The sequence below is a fragment of the Tarenaya hassleriana genome, unplaced genomic scaffold, assembly GCF_000463585.1.
Source record: "Tarenaya hassleriana unplaced genomic scaffold, ASM46358v1 Cleome20, whole genome shotgun sequence".
NCBI classification, from domain to species: Eukaryota; Viridiplantae; Streptophyta; class Magnoliopsida; order Brassicales; family Cleomaceae; genus Tarenaya; species Tarenaya hassleriana.
In genome coordinates this window covers 107,012-125,418 of record NW_010965373.1, presented here as the reverse complement: position 1 = coordinate 125,418, position 18,407 = coordinate 107,012, and the positions used below count along the sequence as shown (strand labels likewise).

The 18,407-nt window shown below is 41.3% G+C and overlaps 6 protein-coding genes and 1 pseudogene across 12 annotated transcripts; 4 read left to right on the top strand and 3 right to left on the bottom strand.

Moving 5' to 3' along the window:
- Window positions 1-1,283: 1,283 nt before the first annotated feature.
- LOC104813417 (protein translation factor SUI1 homolog 2-like) lies at window positions 1,284-3,471 on the bottom strand. Of its 2 annotated transcripts, XM_010540983.2 has the most exons (6): window positions 3,340-3,471; window positions 2,760-2,802; window positions 2,394-2,480; window positions 1,992-2,197; window positions 1,663-1,716; window positions 1,284-1,544 (listed from the first exon to the last, which is right to left on the bottom strand). In XM_010540983.2, exons 3-6 carry the CDS (start codon window positions 2,428-2,430, stop codon window positions 1,500-1,502), a joined length of 342 nt encoding a protein of 113 aa, XP_010539285.1. In that variant the 5' UTR covers window positions 2,431-2,480; window positions 2,760-2,802; window positions 3,340-3,471; the 3' UTR covers window positions 1,284-1,499. The 2 variants fall into 2 exon arrangements, with proteins under 2 accessions (XP_010539285.1, XP_010539284.1); XM_010540982.2 differs by lacking the exon at window positions 2,760-2,802 and having other exon boundaries at window positions 3,340-3,470.
- A 343-nt stretch (window positions 3,472-3,814) lies between these two features.
- Window positions 3,815-4,595, top strand: LOC109116668 (annotated as a pseudogene).
- Window positions 4,596-4,607: 12 nt separating this feature from the next.
- On the bottom strand, window positions 4,608-6,558 carry LOC104813416 (isoflavone reductase homolog P3-like). The gene is made up of 5 exons (XM_010540980.2): window positions 6,312-6,558; window positions 6,095-6,229; window positions 5,654-5,900; window positions 5,001-5,204; window positions 4,608-4,905 (listed from the first exon to the last, which is right to left on the bottom strand). The coding sequence occupies exons 1-5, from the start codon at window positions 6,492-6,494 to the stop codon at window positions 4,739-4,741; spliced, it is 936 nt and encodes a 311-aa protein (XP_010539282.1). The 5' UTR covers window positions 6,495-6,558; the 3' UTR covers window positions 4,608-4,738.
- A 367-nt stretch (window positions 6,559-6,925) lies between these two features.
- On the top strand, window positions 6,926-7,616 carry LOC104813415 (2S seed storage protein 5). The gene has a single exon (XM_010540979.1). The coding sequence runs from the start codon at window positions 6,979-6,981 to the stop codon at window positions 7,456-7,458; it is 480 nt and encodes a 159-aa protein (XP_010539281.1). The 5' UTR covers window positions 6,926-6,978; the 3' UTR covers window positions 7,459-7,616.
- Window positions 7,617-7,636: 20 nt separating this feature from the next.
- LOC104813413 (trafficking protein particle complex subunit 3) lies at window positions 7,637-9,818 on the bottom strand. Of its 3 annotated transcripts, XR_771745.2 has the most exons (6): window positions 9,521-9,818; window positions 9,200-9,308; window positions 8,904-9,010; window positions 8,435-8,617; window positions 7,907-8,104; window positions 7,637-7,819 (listed from the first exon to the last, which is right to left on the bottom strand). XR_771745.2 is itself a non-coding variant. In XM_010540977.2 (5 exons), the coding sequence occupies exons 1-5, from the start codon at window positions 9,575-9,577 to the stop codon at window positions 7,982-7,984; spliced, it is 579 nt and encodes a 192-aa protein (XP_010539279.1). In that variant the 5' UTR covers window positions 9,578-9,817; the 3' UTR covers window positions 7,768-7,981. The 3 variants fall into 3 exon arrangements, 2 of the variants coding, with proteins under 2 accessions (XP_010539279.1, XP_010539280.1); XM_010540977.2 differs by having other exon boundaries at window positions 7,768-8,104; window positions 9,521-9,817; XM_010540978.2 differs by having other exon boundaries at window positions 7,768-8,104; window positions 8,904-9,003; window positions 9,211-9,308; window positions 9,521-9,814.
- Window positions 9,819-10,053: 235 nt separating this feature from the next.
- Window positions 10,054-14,175, top strand: LOC104813412 (autophagy-related protein 18f). 4 transcript variants are annotated; one of them, XM_010540976.1, is made up of 8 exons: window positions 10,862-11,029; window positions 11,122-11,244; window positions 11,331-11,762; window positions 11,859-12,272; window positions 12,385-12,627; window positions 12,733-13,428; window positions 13,536-13,705; window positions 13,798-14,173. In XM_010540976.1, exons 2-8 carry the CDS (start codon window positions 11,161-11,163, stop codon window positions 13,964-13,966), a joined length of 2,208 nt encoding a protein of 735 aa, XP_010539278.1. In that variant the 5' UTR covers window positions 10,862-11,029; window positions 11,122-11,160; the 3' UTR covers window positions 13,967-14,173. The 4 variants fall into 4 exon arrangements, with proteins under 4 accessions (XP_010539275.1, XP_010539276.1, XP_010539278.1 ...); XM_010540975.2 differs by having other exon boundaries at window positions 10,936-11,029; window positions 11,145-11,244; XM_010540973.2 differs by lacking the exon at window positions 11,122-11,244 and having other exon boundaries at window positions 10,054-11,029.
- A 923-nt stretch (window positions 14,176-15,098) lies between these two features.
- On the top strand, window positions 15,099-18,368 carry LOC104813410 (probable galacturonosyltransferase 12). The gene is made up of 6 exons (XM_010540971.2): window positions 15,099-15,354; window positions 16,011-16,066; window positions 16,219-16,377; window positions 16,488-17,078; window positions 17,160-17,462; window positions 17,800-18,368. Exons 1-6 carry the CDS (start codon window positions 15,141-15,143, stop codon window positions 18,082-18,084), a joined length of 1,608 nt encoding a protein of 535 aa, XP_010539273.1. The 5' UTR covers window positions 15,099-15,140; the 3' UTR covers window positions 18,085-18,368.
- Window positions 18,369-18,407: the final 39 nt, after the last annotated feature.

The following is an 18,407-nucleotide window of genomic DNA, read 5'->3' as shown; positions in this document are numbered from 1 at the left end:
AGTCGGTTATACATATATATATATGATTTTATAAATAAAATAATATATAATTTTAGTATATATATTAATTAAATCCATCAAATATATAAATATATAATATAAAATAAATAAAAGATTTTTTTATGTTATATGAGAATAAAAATCTAATTAATCGATATGTTTCGGACTAAATGAACGGATCAGACGGGTATCGCATCGGACTCGATTCGGGCCTCAATTTTTTCGGTCCGAGCCGGTCCGCCCATTTATTTATCAGATCTATATTATTAGGTCTATATCCTTAATTTTTTCGGACAGATTCGCGCCGGGTTTCGGACTTCGGATTTAATTGACATCCCTTTTTCAAAGTACGTTGTTCTCACGTCACGTGCGGTATAAGACATTTTGTGGACCGTGCATAGATCTCCGGGCCAAATTAAAAGGGACATGTGAAAGCTAAATGAAATACGGACAAAAGACTTTATCTGAATTTCCCAATAAAAATGCTAGAGAAAGTTTTGAAAACTTTTTATTTCAAAAATGGCTTCGGAATGTTACAAAGATTGTTGCTTCACACAAACGCAGTTGAACAAGCAAGTCCCAAAGAATGGAATGTTTTTTTTTTCATTCATGAAACTTTATTACAAATTCCATTTATTATTTGACTGATATTAAAAAAATTGAAGAAATAAATACATCGCCAACCATGGATATATAAAAAAGACCAACTCACCTCGTATCCCTAGTGGGATGTTGGGAAAAAGAATATACTAGACAAGACCCTACGGTAAATGGTTTTATCCGTGAACCAAGTCGGTCCTTAAACAATAGATATATGGTAGTAAGAAATATTTTTAAACTATTAAAAACAATAATATATAAATGTAAACAAATATATATATATATATATGGCTATTCATAACGACTATTTAGTTCCACCCCTTCCTACATCACTATCATGTCATTATCTGAAACGTAAAATCATTTTGTCATGTAGAAACATAGATTCATCGTCTACATACATTAAATGAGCTAGACAATGGTGTCCAATTGAAACTTCAGTAATTAAAAAAAAAACGAAGAAAAATTCATAAATGTTTTGATTAGTAACATTACTAGAAAGTTTAAGTACCTAATTCTGTTCCGATCAAATCATTTGGGGTTAAATTGGAGAAAAAACAAAACATGTGGGGGCTAAGGTTGTACTTTGTATAAACCCGGTTCCCATTTGATCTTAGTGGAAACTGACAATAATCATCAAGAAAACAACAACACTTTAACCCATACCGGTTTTGGATTAAATCTACCCGCTCCATTCCGGTTTTGGATTCAATCTTCCGAAATTTGTAAACACTTCAAATCATCAAGACGACAGTATATCCAAAAAAGATCACAGAAAAGAGGTCTGCCTTAAGGGAGGTTACTCGGCAATTTCATATTACAGAAGCAAAAGGGAGACAAAAGAGGGTTTAAGGGTGATGTTCCACTGAGTACAGCAACTTATGCAGTGATAGCAGAGCTCAGAAACCATGGATCTTTATGTTATCCTTCTTCACCAGCCCAGCCTGTTCCATGTTTCAAACAGGTTTAAGTCCGAAACCAAATCCATCCGACCAATTACTCATCCTACTGAGTGTCGGCTATCGAAAGTCTCACAAATGGTCACTAGAGAGTTTTTTGTACCTGAACAAGGAACGTGGAGACGTTCTTCCGCTGATCACCTTGAAGCTGGATAACCTACACCATTCATAGACGGTATATGTAAGCAATGCAAACACGGATTGAACGTTTCGGCAATAGGGCATAAGGAGGAGTATATCATGGTTAGTTCCCAGTTACAAAGAGGATTATTAAAAAAATCAATACGTAGGACAAATACAATTTTTAGCTTGCTATTTGCCACTACCCTTCTCTGCATCGACTTGATTGATGATTCCTCCCATAAGGATCATAAGAGGTACAGCAAGGAATACCCATCTTGCCACGGACCCATGAAGTTTTTAAACACTGACCTGTCCCAGTTCAGGATCCTGAACCACGGTGCCGTTGCAGCAAAATTCTTTCTTAAGGTCCTTAAGAATCTTGCTGTAGCTGTACTCTTTCTTCAGCCCCTGCACGGTTGTCAAGCTTTTCCTACCATTCCGCTGCTGAACACGGATGTGTACGTACTCCTTTGATCCGGCACCTGAGTCCTCAGCATTCGCATCAGCAAACGGATCTACAAGTACAGGCACAGCAGAAATAACCAAAAACATGACAATTAGCCTCGTTGAATACCATCGCAAGAACCATAAACCAAGATTTCATATTCACGACTTGTTTTAGGCCATAAACGAATGTTCAAAAGCAGGTGGAACGACACGTATACAACACAAATGTCAGAAGCTTTGAGTGTCTGCAGCATGAGAACTTACCGAAGGTAGTAGGAAGCTGGGTGTCAAGATCAGACATGAAAATGAAACTTAGTTGATATGAGGGGCAGAGAACGGGGATGTTGAGACCTGTACAAGACAGCTCACTTCACATGAGAATTTTAAACTCCAAAAATGTTAAACGACTGATGGAAATAAGAGGAAAAACATCTCCTTCTGTTGATTTTAAACTCCAAAAATGTATATAGAGCCATGATCTACATAACAAGATACCAAATAATTGACTAAAGAATTCCCCTTTTTCCTCGGGAAACCGCTGAGATCCCGTGCAACCCTTAATCCTCAACTCGGTATACAAGAGATGACAGTTAGTATGGAAGTCATGGCCATTTGAAGATCAATACATACGAATAAATATATGATTTCAGAAGGAAAACTGCAATCCTGCTGCCTGCAATCAGATACCAACTATGAAACCATCTCCGGATTATTTTCATCTGCAAAATAACATCCATACTGGAATTCGGACAAGGAAGCAGATCAAGGTATACCACCAAAACTCAAACGCTCTCATCGATCGGATCATTAACACGATGAAAATCATCAGTTTTCGCCTCTATAACAAAAACATATAGACACATATTCCCAAATTATCAAACTATAACCGCACATGTAAGATCGTCGACCTGATCCAGTTCAATTATTCCCCAGAAGCTAAAATAATCCATAGAGAAAACACTAATCGGTCATTTCCGTGTCGGATTTCGACAGGAAACAAACATAAAATCTCCTGTCAACGTAAACTGCAAACATGAAGGATCCAAACAGAAGGTTCCCAGATCAAAGACGACAACAACAAAAGTATTCGATCGGCGGCCATAGAAAACGAAGTCTATCTCCCAAACAACCGAAACCAAGGAAGATCGCGATGACATCGAAATTCACAGATAGAGAAAGTCGAGCAGGAATCAGATGAAAGAAAATTTACCTGATCCAAAGAGTAGGGTTTCGATGATTTCGATTATTCAGAGAAAGAGGAATAAAGAAACCCTAAATTCGGACAAGTCTGCAACTTGTCTCTCCGGACGGTAAGAAAATACTAGAAGAAGACCTAGAAAGTCGAGATTTTTATTTCTTTAAAAGGGAAGAGCAGAACAAAGGGGTTATTTCATATATTTAAAGAGCGGAACAAAGGGGTTATTTCATATATATTTTTTTTTAAAACACGTTTCTTAAAATTAATTAAGTACCACTCAATTGTATAAATATTAACTATTTTATCCTTCCATATTTTTTGCAGTTTTAATGGTATATACTTTTTTAGCCTTTTTTTTGCACTTTGGCAAATTGTGTTTAAATATTTATTTTTAATTTTTTTTTACCGTTTTATCATCCAAAATTTTAACTTGGGAAGTCGGAATTGATCATATCAATTTAGAATAATCGATAGACGGCTTTATTTAATTAGCCCAAAATCGATTCATTCACACACACAAATATGCGATTTCATTTGCATGCTTTCGTTTTCTATTTGGGCTTTGAATAAGGGGCACAGGCCCAAAATAGCAAAATGTCCAAGAAGAAGAACGGGCCAGCCTGGCGACATTGCCATGCAAACCCTAACTTACGTGTCACGCAACTTCTACACCAAAAACTTCCAAATTCTCTGGAATAAAGACATTAAAACTCACTATTCCTTTGTTATTCACACGTAATCTCCATGCATTAAGCCCATTAGCCACTACAAATACCCATTCCGGCCAAACTCATCACTTCACTCGCCAAAACAAACCCTAAAATCATCAGAACCACCATGGCCAAGCTCATTGTCCTTTTCGCAACCTTTGCCCACTTCATTTTCCTCGCAAACGCCTCTGCCTACCAAACCACCGTCGAATTCGATGAAGACGAAACCAACCAAAGTGGCCAACAGGGCCGGTGCCAGAGAGATCTTCCAGCAACAGCAACAGCTCAGAGCTTGTCAGCAATGGATCCGCCGCCGGAGCCAGCGACCTGGCGGTGGAGGATACCCGGCCAACGAATTCGATCTCGTGTCTGAAGACGATGAGATCGAGATGGAGGACGAGAACCAGAGAGGAAGGTCGCCTTCTCTGCAACGGTGCTGCAACCAGCTGCGTCAAGTCGATGCCATGTGTGTACGCCCTGTCCTGAAGCACACGCATGAAAAGGGAGAGGGGGAAAAAAGGTGGTCTGCTTTCGTAAAATGAAATTGGACGATATGTAATTCCCTTGATCAATCCAAACGGAAAATATACATACATTCATAACCATTGTAATTCCATATTTTCTCATTGTACATTCTCGCTCTCTTTCACCATATATACGGAAGAAACCATAACGTTATATATCGTGGTATCGTGTATTTTTCAAGCGAATTTTCCGAGGTACTCTTCAACGCTCGTGTACTTGACGTCGGGGTAAAGCTCGGAAGCCTCGAACCCGAAAGAAGGGTCGATACTAAACGAAGTTTGATCGCCCTTCACGAAGACCGAGTGATTTATAGACATAACAACGCTAACGGAGATTGGAGATTCTGCCAAAAAACAAACAAACATAAACATATATATATATATTTCATAAGTTAAATGCTCAAATGCGAAACGTGAAATGAGATAATGGTCGACTCACCATGGATGCTCTTGAGGAATTCTTCTTCTGGAATGTGAGTCTTCTCGAGGGTTTTACCGATCTTGCTCTCCCATAAGGCGACGAGATCGTTCACCGAGACGGTATTCTTAGGCGGGTTAACGTAGAGGATTTTGTCTAGAGTTGTCGGGTCATCAACGGTTTTAACGGTGTAGGCAGCAACGTCTTCCTCTTTGTTGATGACAGCTGCATGATGAATCGATGCAGAAATATCATCTTACAATGTAATAAAATCCGGATTCAACCTCGTTTGGTTTGATTTTATCCAACCGGATTATACTCGATGAAAATGAATTAAAAATATGTCAAATCGGATAAAAACCCGTGAAATTCAAACGAAATTTAACCTACAGACTAGCACCAAAATCCGAAAATGAAGGAAACCCGGTGCATTATACGTTTAGGCAAACCAAAACCAATGTAAGATTCTAACCGAAACCGAAACCGAAACATTTATCCGTATAGATAGCAGTGTCTATTTACATCTAGCAACTCAAGCAACTCAAAGATCTATTCTTTGTTGGAACTTGCATTAGCAGTGATGTTACTTTATATCATATGCTATATATATATATATATGGAATCATAGGGAAAAAACATTAAATATTTCTTTTTTGTATGTGTTTTTTTTTTACCTTTGGCATTACCATCACCGTAGATGGTGACTTTGTCTCTGGGAGGGGAAGAGAGGCCAGCTTGTTGAGGCTGAACCAAAGTAGGAAGGTAATAACCGGCGAAGCAATTGGCCACAACGTATGTGTGTGGTATTCCTTCTGCCTCTACGGCTCTTCTGATCTGCGCCTTCGCCGAAAATGCCGATTTCGCCGGCTCTACCGCGTTCGTACGGTCCACGTCCGTCCCGAACTCCGACGGCAAGAATCTCTACCGGAGGCAATAGACACAATATGTATGTATCAACCCAAATGATTAATTAGTGAGTAATAGATGATCACTTTTATGTGTTCATTTCTTTTATTAGTAATATGTTTATTGAATTTATAGTTTATAACTTTATATGTATATATGTTCTGTTAAATAAATCTCGAGACAAGTAAGAAATGGAAGAACAGACTAACCTTGACGTTACCGGCTTCTTTGATAGCAGCAATGATCTTGGCCTGATCCATGATTTGCGTGCCACCAATCGCGGAAATCACCACATCTACTTGTTTTATCGCATTCACTAAACTCTCATGATCATTTATGTCTCCCTGCATCATCATCATCATCATCATCGTCACCATCACCGTCATCATCATGCTAAAGATTAATTAATCCAAAGAAAATATTTACATGTAGTATGTTGACACCAAGATCTTTGAAGGTTTGCACGAGTTTTCCCTTGACGGGATCCGAAGTCGAGGACTGGCGGACGAGGACGAACGTAGGGTTTCCGGCCTTTGCGCTCGCCTCCACCATGAATTTTCCGATGTAACCGGTTCCTCCGATCACCAGAATCTTGCTTTTTCCCGACATGTTTCTATGTTTTTTTCCGGCGAAATCTCAAAGACTGTGATTTTGCTTGTGTGGATCTTTTGGTTGCGGAAGGAGGGGAATGTATATATAGGGCTCAAGGTTGTTTTGTGAAGATACCAAAGTACCCTTCTATATATATTGTAATTTATTTTGGTTTTAAAAAAAAGAGAGTGATGGTCCATTTATCTATTATTCTATTTCCTAATACGGCACAAGAGACCCATATTACGTGGCAGATAACAGTGACGCATGCGGGGAAGTTCACGTGAAGATACGAAACGCGGCGACTCGTAAGTCACTTGCATTTTCAGACCCAACACATAATCTCGACAAAACCCTAACTGCTCACCACATATCATCCCACGTCTTCCTACACGTTCTCGCCATGCAAACTCTTTCCTCCTCCATAAATTCCCCCATCAGTCCTCACTGATCTAATGACCAAAAACACACACACACACGCACTCTTCCATCACTACCACAAATGGCGAAGCTCATAGTCGTGTTGGCTACTTTTGCCCTCTTCCTCCTCGTGGCGAACGCCTCCATCTACCGTACGGTGGTGGAGTTCGACGAGGAAGACGTCAACCAGAGCGGACAGCAAGGCCAGTGCCAGAGGGAGTTCCAGCAGCACCAGCAGTTTAGGGCTTGTCAGAAATGGATCCGTCAACGCGGTCAACGCGGTGGATACGCCGAGGAAGACATCGAGCTCGTCGTGGAAGAAGACAACGACGAGGACGACATGAACCAGAGGCAGCAGTCACTGCAGCAGTGTTGCAGGGAGCTGAACCAGGTGGACCGAATGTGCGTCTGTCCGGTGATAAGGCACGCGGCTCAGCAGGTGAGGTTCCAGGGACAGCACCAGCCGCAGCAGGTGAGGCAGATGTTCCGAGCTGCTCGGAACTTGCCCAACATCTGCAAAATCCCTGTCGGACAATGCCAGTTCCAGGCCACCCCTTACTAGGCAATCCTTTGTAAGAAAATGTCCACCATGTGCATGAGAATAATAAGAAGAGTATGTCTGTAATCAAATCACACACTATCGTGTGTGTAATGTAAGAAAGTGTGAAGGCTAATGTAACTATATGCGCTTGTCCTTATCAAATAAGAGGCTTGTCTGAATTCTCCTCGTGGTCGGGCAATGGCTAATGCGATGTATTATTACGTATATGATTCAAGTACATGCATACCGAAGGTGGTACACTGTTACTTGAACCATTAAACGTTAATTCAACCAGATATACAATCCAACCAAATGTCTTCATGCACAAAGTTCATGAACCGACATCCCATGACTTGTCACTTTGGACAAAACCTCGGGAGTTCTGAGATGTACAATGAAAAGTATATCATGTAATATGTAAATGACCCCAAGCGCTATACTCAAGAGACTCAATTCAAGAAGTTGTTACCTTAAGGGGGAATAAAAATTACAAGTAGAAACAAGTTGCATTGTGGAAGTCGACAGAAGAGATAAAGACAAGACTTTACTCATCGTCCTTGTAGGGATACTCCTCGGCTATTTGCTTCAGAAGCTTCACTTGCAACTCGTAAGCGTCATCCCCTCGTAGCGTATCACGGATCCATGTTACTTCTGTCTTCATCGAGACCTGCCCATGGGTCCCCCCCCCCCCCAAAAAAAAAGCAGGTTGAGGTTACGTCATGCCCAAGAAAGAAGAAATATAGTAAGAACGCAAGCTCTGTAGTTGAGGTGAGGATAAAACATCAAATCCTTTTAACTCAATAGTCATATGGATTTCGGATTTCTTAGACAGTTTAGGCGATTCCCACGAAGAAACGAAGTTCAAACATCGGAAAGAAGCTACGAACATGATATCTCACGGCCACATGGGAAAAAGGCCACATGATTCTTGTCATTCAAAATGCAAAACTCATTCAAGAACGAAATATGCAAACCGATAACTTCGTTTAAGACTAACCATCTCGAGCGCTCCTCTAATGACACCGCTTAAGATGTTGCAGTAGTAAAGGCCTTGGCATGTATCAGAGAGTTCCACAAAGTCTACGAGTGGATTGTCCTCAAGGATTATACTGCAGCAAGCTCCATCTGCGTCCCAGTTAGTCACTGAAGCAGTGACCCCCAAGAACATTTTGAAACCCACCTGCAAGAACAATGTTTGGTAGCGTTTCTCAATGACAAGGAATGGGGGAAACAACCGATGGGATAAGTCTTAGGTATGTCCGAAAATGGGATTGGTAAAGAATGTCATACGCATGGAAGAACACACATCTCTATAAATTGGTTAAACACATCCGACCATTCTTGGTCAGCTGAGCCCAAAAGACAAATTCTTCCAATCAGTATATGGAGAGGCCACCACCGGTGACACTAGATCACCAGTCTTACATCACTACAACCGGTGATATACGAGCATTAAAAGCAAAGACCTTTGCGACAGCTTCTGCGGTCTCCTTGAAGTCAACACATCTGGATACACCCGATTTGGCAAGAAACTCGTCGATCAGTCTGATTCCAACATTGTATCCCCTGCAGACTATCACAATGGTAGATGTAAATACTCGCTATGCACTCATATACAAACAAAAAACGGGGGATAAAATGTTTAAGGAATTCGAATTAGCCAGTGAAAGTTACAGCTTTCGAGGGCAATCAGACCACTATGACAACAATTTTAAAAGAAATCACAATGAAAAGAACAGGAATAAAGCAATAGGAAGCATACAAGAACTATACATTTGATCAAGCTGTTTGTTCACTTCTTCGACCTCCTCCAGGTCCGTAAGCAATTGACGCACAATTGCCCCATAAGTCAGGGTGAATAACTCCGCATTCTACAACAGTGAAATCTCAAGGTTTAACAACGCAATCGGATCATAGATTCTCGGAAGTTGCTACGATTATGGACATGATCAACGAAAATTGAATCAACGGATAACAATCTGATGATCAATCAGTAACATGACAACCTAAAACGAAGAACATATGCTTGAGTCCATTTCCGAAAACCCCAAACACAAGTAACACAAAATCGGATTGTACTTACAATGCGTTCGATGCTGGAGAAGATCGCATCTCCAGATCGAGGACCAACCGGAGCCATCTCCGCGAACAGGAAGATTATTTTCTCCGCTCGTTTTGATATTCCCAGGAATCTGCTCTACAGTCCCGTTTCTCGTCGGAGCGGATTAAAGATATCAAAATTTCAATTACACCCTTATACTTAATGAAGCTTTCATATTAACCTCATAATTTTATGTCTTAAAAAAACAGTCCACAAATCCTCGACGTCATCCCTTAATTCGTGAATTGACAGAGAAGAACCTTTATTATAAGCCAAGCACGGAACAAATAATTTGATATTTATTTCATTTCCTATAATTAGGCATAATTCCAAGTTTTAAGAAATATATATTCATATATATGATGCCTATATACGTTTGCATTGAAATAAGGTTTCCCTTCGATTCGGTTTTGTTTGGTTGGTATTGGTATAACTGAATTTAAACCAAACAAAACCAAACATTTAAAAGTATATATATTTATGTATCAATTATTATTTTTTTGGCAGGAAAAAAATGGAAGGAAAGAGACGTGAAGAGCGAGGCTTTGTGCAGAAAATCACCCAGAGGAGAGGAGAGGAGACGTAAAAGAAATCAGAATCTCAAAAAAAAAAAAAAGACAGACAAATTTAATGTTTGAAAGACAGCTTCCTCCTGTCCTTCTTATCCCAAAACTCTTTGCTTTTTCTTGCCCTCAAATGTTTCCCGAGTCCTAATCAGATTTATGCTTCCTAACCCTTTCCCTTTATGATTGTCTAAATCGCTATTTGCAATTGTAAATAAGTTTCGTTTTGGAATCCACTTCGGTTGTTTATTATTTGATTTCTTTTGTTTCCCCTTCTGAATTGAGGATCATCACTTGCGTGATTCAGTTGAGTTTTGCAGTTCTCTCCAGAAAGCTTGGATTTTTCACTTCATTTCATATAAAAAGCTTAAGTTTTTCAGCTAAATTTTCGTCTGGGTTTTGCAGAAATTCATTTTTTTTTTCTTTTCGATTGAGTTTCGATCGCTTTCTGTATGTTTCCGGGTGTTTCCTCTCCTCCGGGAAAACTCACGCTCAGGATAACGTGAAGACGAAGCAAATTTGTGTTTGCGTGTGTTCACTTCGTCGATTCCGATTCCAATTCGTCGAAAAAGCGATCTTCTCGATTAATTTTGTTCAACGATTCTCGAGAAAATTTTCTGGGGAAAACTCAGGAAAAGAAAAAGGTATAAAAGAAAATTCTTTTGGAGGTTTACCCTCAAAGCTGAGGGAACTGAAGAGTTGTGAACCCCCGGCCCCCGGGATTATGAGGAGAAACGGCGATGGGTCACAGAAGCAAGCCTCCGGCGTAGGAGGCGGCGGAGTTGTCTCGCGATCGGCCCGGAGTTCGTTTCGCGCTTTATCTAATTGCCTGAGGGTGATCTCCTCCGGCGCTTCCACGGTGGCGCGCTCCGCCGTGTCCGCTGCCTCCGGCGCCGTAGACAGGGACAACGATCCTGGTCATGATCAGGTGATTTGCTGATTTTGGAAGTTTGAAATATGGAAACTTTATCAGTGGCTTTAACTTGTAAGCATGTATGAATGGCTCTCTCATGTACATAGGCGTTGCCATCTCTTGTCTGAAGTCTAGGAACTTGCTTGATGTCTGGATTTCAAGAGAGTTCTTGTAGAAAGTCTTCAACTTTAGCCTGTTGGTCGCATCCCCTTTGCTCTGTCTATTGGAAAGTATGGTCTTCCAGTTTAATTTTGTCATATGGGTGCCTTACCAAATGGGATTTAACCATTGCAATCTTCCTTGTTCTAATGCAAAGGTTGTCTGGGCCGGGTTTGATAAGCTAGATGGAGCGGATGGTGATACACAAAGGGTACTCCTACTCGGATTTCATTCCGGGTTTCAAGTTTGGGATGTGCAAGTCACCGATAATGTCCACGTTCTTGTTTCCAGACACGACGGTCATGTATCATTCATGCAAATGTCACCGAACCCGATAAGATCGAAGGGATCTGATGACAAGTTTGCCGAGAGTCGCCCACTGTTGGCAGTGTGTGCTGAAAGTTACTGTGGAGAGGATGAGAATGTCAGGAACGCGAATGAGCCAGGAAGCGGAAGCAGCTTCTTGCCCACTTCTGTCCATTTCTACTCATTGAAGTCTCAATCATGCGTTCATATACTGAAGTTCCGGTCTTTGATCTATACCGTTAGATGCAGTTCCCGGATTGTTGCTGTCTTGCAAGCAGCTCAGGTATGAACTGAACTCAGTCTTATCGAGCTTTTTTTAATTGCTGGTTTTGTTTTGCTATCCCGATCTTAACTTCCCGATTTACAAATCATCTTGCAGATACATTGCTTTGATGCCACAACATTAGAAAGAGAATACACTATTCTTACTAACCCCATTGCCTCGGGCTCGGGGGTTAACGGTTATGGTCCACTCGCAGTTGGTCCACGATGGCTTGCCTACAGCGGAAACCGTATTGCCAAATCCAGTTCCGGACATGTCAGTCCCCAGCATCTAACGGTAAAACTGTCGGCTGTTTCAAACGGTAGTTCGGTTGCAGAATACGCAAAGGAATCGAGCAGACAGCTCGCTTCTGGGATCGTGACACTTGGCGACAAGGGATACAAGAAGCTGTCTAGGTATTGCTCCGAAATCCTGCCTGAATCCTACAACTCTCTGCAACTGGGTGTTCCTGGTTGGAAAGGCAATGCAACTCATAATGGCCATCTTCCAGATGCAGATAGCATCGGAATGGTACTTAAATTCCTCCCTCGAAGCTTTTTTTTTTACGCCTCTTTTATGACTGTTTCTGCAGATTTTTTGTTTCATTTCGTTAGGGTTTACTGACCAGTGCATGGATCCGCAGGTCATTATCAGAGATATTACGAGCAAAAGCATCATTTCGCAGTTTAGGGCGCACAAGAGTCCGATTTTAGCATTGTGCTTTGATCCAAGCGGAACCCTTTTGGTAACTGCTTCGGTTCAAGGCCACAATATCAACGTCTTTGGCATAATGCCAAGAAGACTCTGCAAAAGCTCCTCGACAGGTAATGACGTTATGGCGTCGTCAGTGCATCTATACAAGCTTCAACGTGGTTTCACTAACGCGGTAAAATACCTGAGCTCTTCACTTAGCGTATGCCCTTTTAGTGGAAGTGTCGGAAAAAACCGGAAAAAGTCTGAGATGTTTGAAACTCTTTATGAGAGATTTCAGGTCATCCAGGACATCGGTTTCAGCAACGATAGTAACTTGATTATGATCAGCTCTTCCAGAGGGACGAGCCATTTGTTCGAGATAAACCCCGGAATTGAGACGATAACTCAGTGCGGTAATGGAAATCTCGCTTCTCCGATCACTCTATCGGCGGTTAGTAGAATAAGGAACGGAAGCAATGGTTGGATGGGTACTGTGAATGGCGCTGCATCAGCTGCAGCTGGAAGAACAAGCTCTGTTCCCGGGGCAGTTGCATCAACTTTCTGTTCTTATGCCGACAATGGCTCCTCGATGATGACGACGAGGACCCACCTTCTGGTTTTTTCTCCTTCGGGATGCATGACGCAGTATGCGATACGGGCAATGGTCGATCTTGACTGCAGGACGGACGGATTCAGCGGTGATTTTGACTCGGTTTTGGAATCAGAAGGGAAGTTAGATGTTGTACCGATGCAGAGATGGACGATATGTCAAAAAAACTCGCGAAGGGAGCCTCGGGATCACACTGACTTATATGGCGGAGCCTTGGATTCGGGTAAAGTTTTCCCGGGGGGCGTCGGAATGAAGAACTCTGCTCTTGAAGACTCTAAGAAGGTAACTTCGAAAGGAAATAGTACTCAGTATCGGTTGTATATCTCTGAAGCGGAACTGCTGACGCATCAACCTCGTTGTCCGCCGTTATGGGCAAAGCCAAAGGTATCATCTTTCGAACGAAATCTTTTTCGGGCACGAGTGAAGGTGTTCTATGAGTCTCGAAGCCTCGAGATCGGATTAATATATCTTCGTATCGTATGGCAAAACAGGTTAGCTTTCAATCGGTTGCTCTGAAGGGCGTAGTAGCTCTGGACAAAGAGAACGCCACGAAAGGGGAGATAGATGTCGAAAGAATCCGAACTTGCCTGATCGAAGCGAGATCGAAACACTTAGTTCCTGTCTTCAACTATATTCAACCTGTGAAATTCCGACAACTGAGGTACATTTTCCCTGCATTCTACTCTCAAAAGCTTGAGGTTTCGTTCCCATGGCCGCGTATTCTGATCGTTGTAACATGAACAATCGTCTTAGTTCCAGAGTTTTCGCCTCGGACTGCGACAGAACTACCGACTCACTTGATGACAGGGGATCTGAGTTCGGTTCCTCTAACTCGGAACCGCAGATTCTTCCGACACAGAACAATGGCTATGTAAATGCCCACGATGGCCATGGAGCAGAACCTGAGCTCTGGCTTCTGTAAATAGCAAGGCAGATGCATGGAGGAAGGAGACTGTTGATGTTCGATTGAAACGGTGTGGTGGTTTTTGTGTGATTAATATGTGTATATGTACGCATGATATGACATGTTTAAGATGTAAATAGTAATATTTATTACATACAACATATGTAAATCATGGTATCTATTAATGTATACATACATTAAAAGCTTCGTTTTTTTTTTGGGAAATTCACGGTCCTTTTACTAATTATATGCAATCCTACAAGATTGATTCTTTCGTCCTCCTCTTCAATTAAGTTCTGTCGTTTCAATCATTTTAAAAAAAAAATTAAATAACTGTCAAATAAACACTTGTTTCTGCAATTTTTGTTGGCATTTCAAGAGAGAGAGAGAGAGAGAGAGAGAGAGAGAGTCCATTGTTATTCTCCAATAAAGTCGTGGACTTTACCTTGGGCCCAAAAAAAAAAAAAGTTTCTGCATTTGGGGGAGCAGGAAAGGAAATTACTAAATAAACCCAAAAAGAAGAAACAGTGTAGAGAGAGAGAGAGAGAGAGAGAGAGAGAGAGAGAGAGAGAGAGAGAGAGGGAGGGTCACTGTCCGAATTAGAGAGGAAGTAGTCCTCAAAGAGTAATTGAAGTTGAAGTTCTATGGGTCTCTGTTCAAAGACTTCATTTGGAGGCAAAGCTATGTAATATATTATATATATATATATGTAACTACCGAACAGCTCCTTTCCATCTACATTTACATTTCTCTCGTCGTTTTTCCTTCTGACATGTGTTTTTTTTTTTTGCCTTCTCTCTCTTCCACCCTAAACCGAAACCCCAAATTCCTTAACCGGGTCATTGTACCAAACGCGGAGTGCTTCCCATTTCGGTTTAGCACATACCATACGGTCAGCATCATTTGATGATGTTATAAAAAGGAACGTGCTTTCGATATATATACCAAATAATTAACAAGACCCGGAAAAAAAAAATCGAAACTTGTTACAAACCCGTGTCTAAAACCATGTAACAAACATTCTCGTCGTCTCTCGTGAAATAGAAGAGAGTGTGCAGCAATCAGTAACCTGAACACCAAGCAAGGTTAGGTGAGTGACAGCAACCATTTCATTACCATACATAATCTCCTTTTTAACTCAGTTTCTCTCTTCCAAACACCTCCTCGGAAACCCAACAGAGAGAGAGAGAGGATGAAGCTGCAGATATCGCCGAGCTTGAGGCAAGTGACGGTGGTGACGGGGAAAGGGGTGAGGGAGTTCATAAAAGTGAAGGTTGGGTCGAGGAAGTTTTCGTATCAGATGATGTTTTACTCCCTCCTCTTCTTCACTTTCCTTCTCCGCTTCGTCTTCGTCCTCTCCTCCGTTGACTCCATCGACGCCGATCCCTCCCCTTGCTCCTCCCTCGGTACCCTCTCTCTCTTTATTATTTTCATTAGGGAAAAATGAATAATGAAATTGTTTTTTTTTCCTTCAATTACATTATCGAAATTTCCCTTCCGATTTTCTTCTCATGCATAGTATCCTAGTATTCGGATCAAAGGGTTTGTCAGAGTTTTTTTTAAATAATTTAATCTCAAGAATTTTTAAACATTTGTATCCATAAATATTGGTTATATATATGAAGAGAAAAAGTTAATTAGGATTAGAAATGAAAGCTTATTTTGATATCAATGTTCCACCATTATCTTTTAATTCACGATGAATACACGAAACTATAAAATAATGAAAATTCATTCATTCGTTCCATGACATTGAGATCATGATTACATTTTACAAAATAAATTAAAAAGAAAAGTTCAAACTCAATCGCTACACGTGAAGGGTAGAGTTTTTTTTTTCTTGGGTCGTCGCAATTTAGTTTAAGAGAAGGGAATAATTTCTAGAATTCTACGCAATTTAATTAATTTAATACAAAGTTGGTCGGTGGACTTCAGTTCTGTTTTGGTCGATTTTAATAAACTCCAACGGATTATTAAGAATGAATCATTTTAATATTCACTCCCATTATCAGAAAATATTCCTCAAATTTAAATTCGGTTGGATTTTTGTTCGTTTTTGCAGCCTGCTTGGGTAAACGACTAAGACCAAAGCTCTTAGGACGAAGAGTGGAACCAAGTGTAAGCTCTCTCGCCATCGTTTGTCTTCCTTTATGACGGACCAAATATTGCAAAACATTATGTATACACACACACACACACACATATATATATATATATATATATGCAGATAATTAGATTAATAAGTGATTTTTGGGTTTTATGATATGCAGAATGTTCCAGAAGTTATGTACCATGTATTGGAAGAACCTTTAAGCCAAGAAGAACTCAAAGGAAGATCTGACGTTCCTCAGACACTTGAAGATTTCATGTCCCAAGTCAAACGAACCAAATCAGATGCAAGAGAATTCGCTCTTAAGCTCAGAGAAATGGTAATAAATAAATAAATAAATATATTTTTTAAAGAAACCCTTCTCTTCAGAATCTTTGATTATCCTCTCACGTTATCAATACCCATCTACTGCTTTTTTTTCTTGTTCAGGTGACTCTAATGGAGCAGAGGACAAGAACGGCCAAAATCCAAGAGTACTTGTACCGACACGTGGCATCGAGCAGCATACCGAAGCAGCTACACTGCCTGGCCCTGAGACTGGCTAACGAGCACTCGGTCAATGCCGCCGCCCGGCTCCAGCTTCCGGCCGCCGAGCTCGTCCCGGCCCTTGTGGACAACAACTACTTCCACTTTGTCTTGGCCTCGGACAATATCCTCGCAGCTTCTGTCGTGGCCAAGTCCCTGGTTACAAACTCTCTAAGACCACACGAGATAGTTCTCCACATAATCACTGACAAGAAAACCTATTTCCCGATGCAAGCTTGGTTCTCATTGCATCCTTTGTCGCCCGCCATTGTTGAGGTCAAGGCCTTGCACCATTTCGATTGGATCTCGAAGGGGAAGGTTCCTGTTCTCGAAGCCATGGAGAAGGACCAGCGGGTGAGGTCGCAGTTCCGAGGCGGCTCTTCTGCTATCGTGGCCAACAATAGCGAGAACCCGGTCGTCGTTGCCGCCAAGTTGCAGGCTCTTAGCCCTAAATACAACTCCATGATGAATCACATCCGTATCCATCTACCCGAGGTAAAAAAAAAATCCACAAAATGGGCGAAAACCTCTTAACAATGATAATGTTACCCTAAATCTTTTGCGTTTGGCTCGCAGTTGTTTCCGAGCCTGAACAAGGTTGTGTTCTTGGACGACGACATCGTGGTACAGACCGATCTTTCGCCTCTTTGGGACATAGACATGAACGGAAATGTGAATGGGGCTGTGGAGACATGCAGAGGAGAAGACAGGTTTGTGATGTCGAAGAAGTTCAAGAGTTACCTGAACTTCTCGCACCCAAAAATCTCCCGAAACTTCAGCCCCGAGGAATGCGCGTGGGCTTACGGGATGAACATATTCGACCTTGAGGCTTGGAGGAAAACCAACGTCACCTCGACTTACTACCGCTGGCTTGAAGAGGTACTAACCAGAAACCCTACCAAGTCAAATCCCTCGTAACAAAACTTCATTATTGGGTGGGCATGGATTGATACCCGAGATTTTCAGATTATTCGAATATCTTGATTTCACGAGATAATCTCGATTTCACGGTATCCGTGGGTAATACCTAATCTCGGACTCATTTACCCAAACTCAAACCCGATTTTCAGGTTTTCCTCGCATGATAATCTCGATCTCATCTCATATAATGCTCGTATAACCAACCTGCAGATCGGATCCTATATCCGAATTTCGGGTTTTTTCTGTCCAGCTCTGCTTCCTGAAACCTAACTCTTGAGTATTTTCCTATGTGCAGAACATAAAATCAGACCTGAGCTTGTGGCAGCTAGGAACACTGCCTCCGGGTTTGATAGCTTTCCACGGCCATGTCCAACCGATCGATCCATTCTGGCACATGCTGGGTCTCGGGTACCAAGAAAACACGAGCTTCTCCGATGCTGAAAGCGCAGCCGTCATCCATTTTAATGGAAGAGCTAAGCCATGGCTTGACATTGCTTTCCCTCATCTCCGTCCTCTGTGGGCTAAGTACGTTGATTCTTCCGACAGGTTCATCAAGAGCTGCCACATCAAAGCGTCATAATAACCCACATCCCAAATCTATACCTATTTGTACATGAACATGAGCCATATCCAAACCTGGAGAAGAGATATTTACACAGACCAAACACACAACAAAGGTGTCAGATTTTCTGCAGAGTAGTTCTACTTCCCTGGTCAAAGATTTCCTCTTCCAGTTCATCTTTTGCTTCTCTGTCTCTCCTGTTGCTAGATTTCGTATTACTGGATTCTTTCATGGCGAGGAAGTAGAACTTAGGGTTCCAGCCGCCTGGTTGTACCTATCTATGCATATATTGTTTGCATATATATACACAAATATGAAAGACCAAACAGAATTCTACCGAA

Coding starts and splice junctions, on each gene's coding strand:
- LOC104813417 (XM_010540983.2), bottom strand. CDS start 2,430: ATGTCTGATCTTGACACCCAGCTTCCTACTACCTTCG. Junction 2,198..2,393: donor CCAGCTTCCTACTACCTTCG/GTAAGTTCTCAT, acceptor CTGTACTTGTAG/ATCCGTTTGCTGATGCGAAT. Junction 1,545..1,662: donor TCTCCACGTTCCTTGTTCAG/GTACAAAAAACT, acceptor AACATGGAACAG/GCTGGGCTGGTGAAGAAGGA.
- LOC104813416 (XM_010540980.2), bottom strand. CDS start 6,494: ATGTCGGGAAAAAGCAAGATTCTGGTGATCGGAGGAACCGGTTACATC. Junction 5,205..5,653: donor CGGTGATGGTAATGCCAAAG/GTAAAAAAAAAA, acceptor TTCATCATGCAG/CTGTCATCAACAAAGAGGAA. Junction 4,906..5,000: donor ATTCCTCAAGAGCATCCATG/GTGAGTCGACCA, acceptor GTTTTTTGGCAG/AATCTCCAATCTCCGTTAGC.
- LOC104813415 (XM_010540979.1), top strand. CDS start 6,979: ATGGCGAAGCTCATAGTCGTGTTGGCTACTTTTGCCCTCTTCCTCCTC.
- LOC104813413 (XM_010540977.2), bottom strand. CDS start 9,577: ATGGCTCCGGTTGGTCCTCGATCTGGAGATGCGATCTTCTCCAGCATC. Junction 9,309..9,520: donor TCTCCAGCATCGAACGCATT/GTAAGTACAATC, acceptor TCACTGTTGTAG/AATGCGGAGTTATTCACCCT. Junction 8,105..8,434: donor TTAGAGGAGCGCTCGAGATG/GTTAGTCTTAAA, acceptor ACCCATGGGCAG/GTCTCGATGAAGACAGAAGT.
- LOC104813412 (XM_010540973.2), top strand. CDS start 10,826: ATGAGGAGAAACGGCGATGGGTCACAGAAGCAAGCCTCCGGCGTAGGA. Junction 11,763..11,858: donor CTGTCTTGCAAGCAGCTCAG/GTATGAACTGAA, acceptor ATCATCTTGCAG/ATACATTGCTTTGATGCCAC. Junction 13,429..13,535: donor CGTTATGGGCAAAGCCAAAG/GTATCATCTTTC, acceptor ATGGCAAAACAG/GTTAGCTTTCAATCGGTTGC.
- LOC104813410 (XM_010540971.2), top strand. CDS start 15,141: ATGAAGCTGCAGATATCGCCGAGCTTGAGGCAAGTGACGGTGGTGACG. Junction 16,378..16,487: donor CTCTTAAGCTCAGAGAAATG/GTAATAAATAAA, acceptor TTTCTTGTTCAG/GTGACTCTAATGGAGCAGAG. Junction 17,079..17,159: donor TCCGTATCCATCTACCCGAG/GTAAAAAAAAAA, acceptor TTTGGCTCGCAG/TTGTTTCCGAGCCTGAACAA.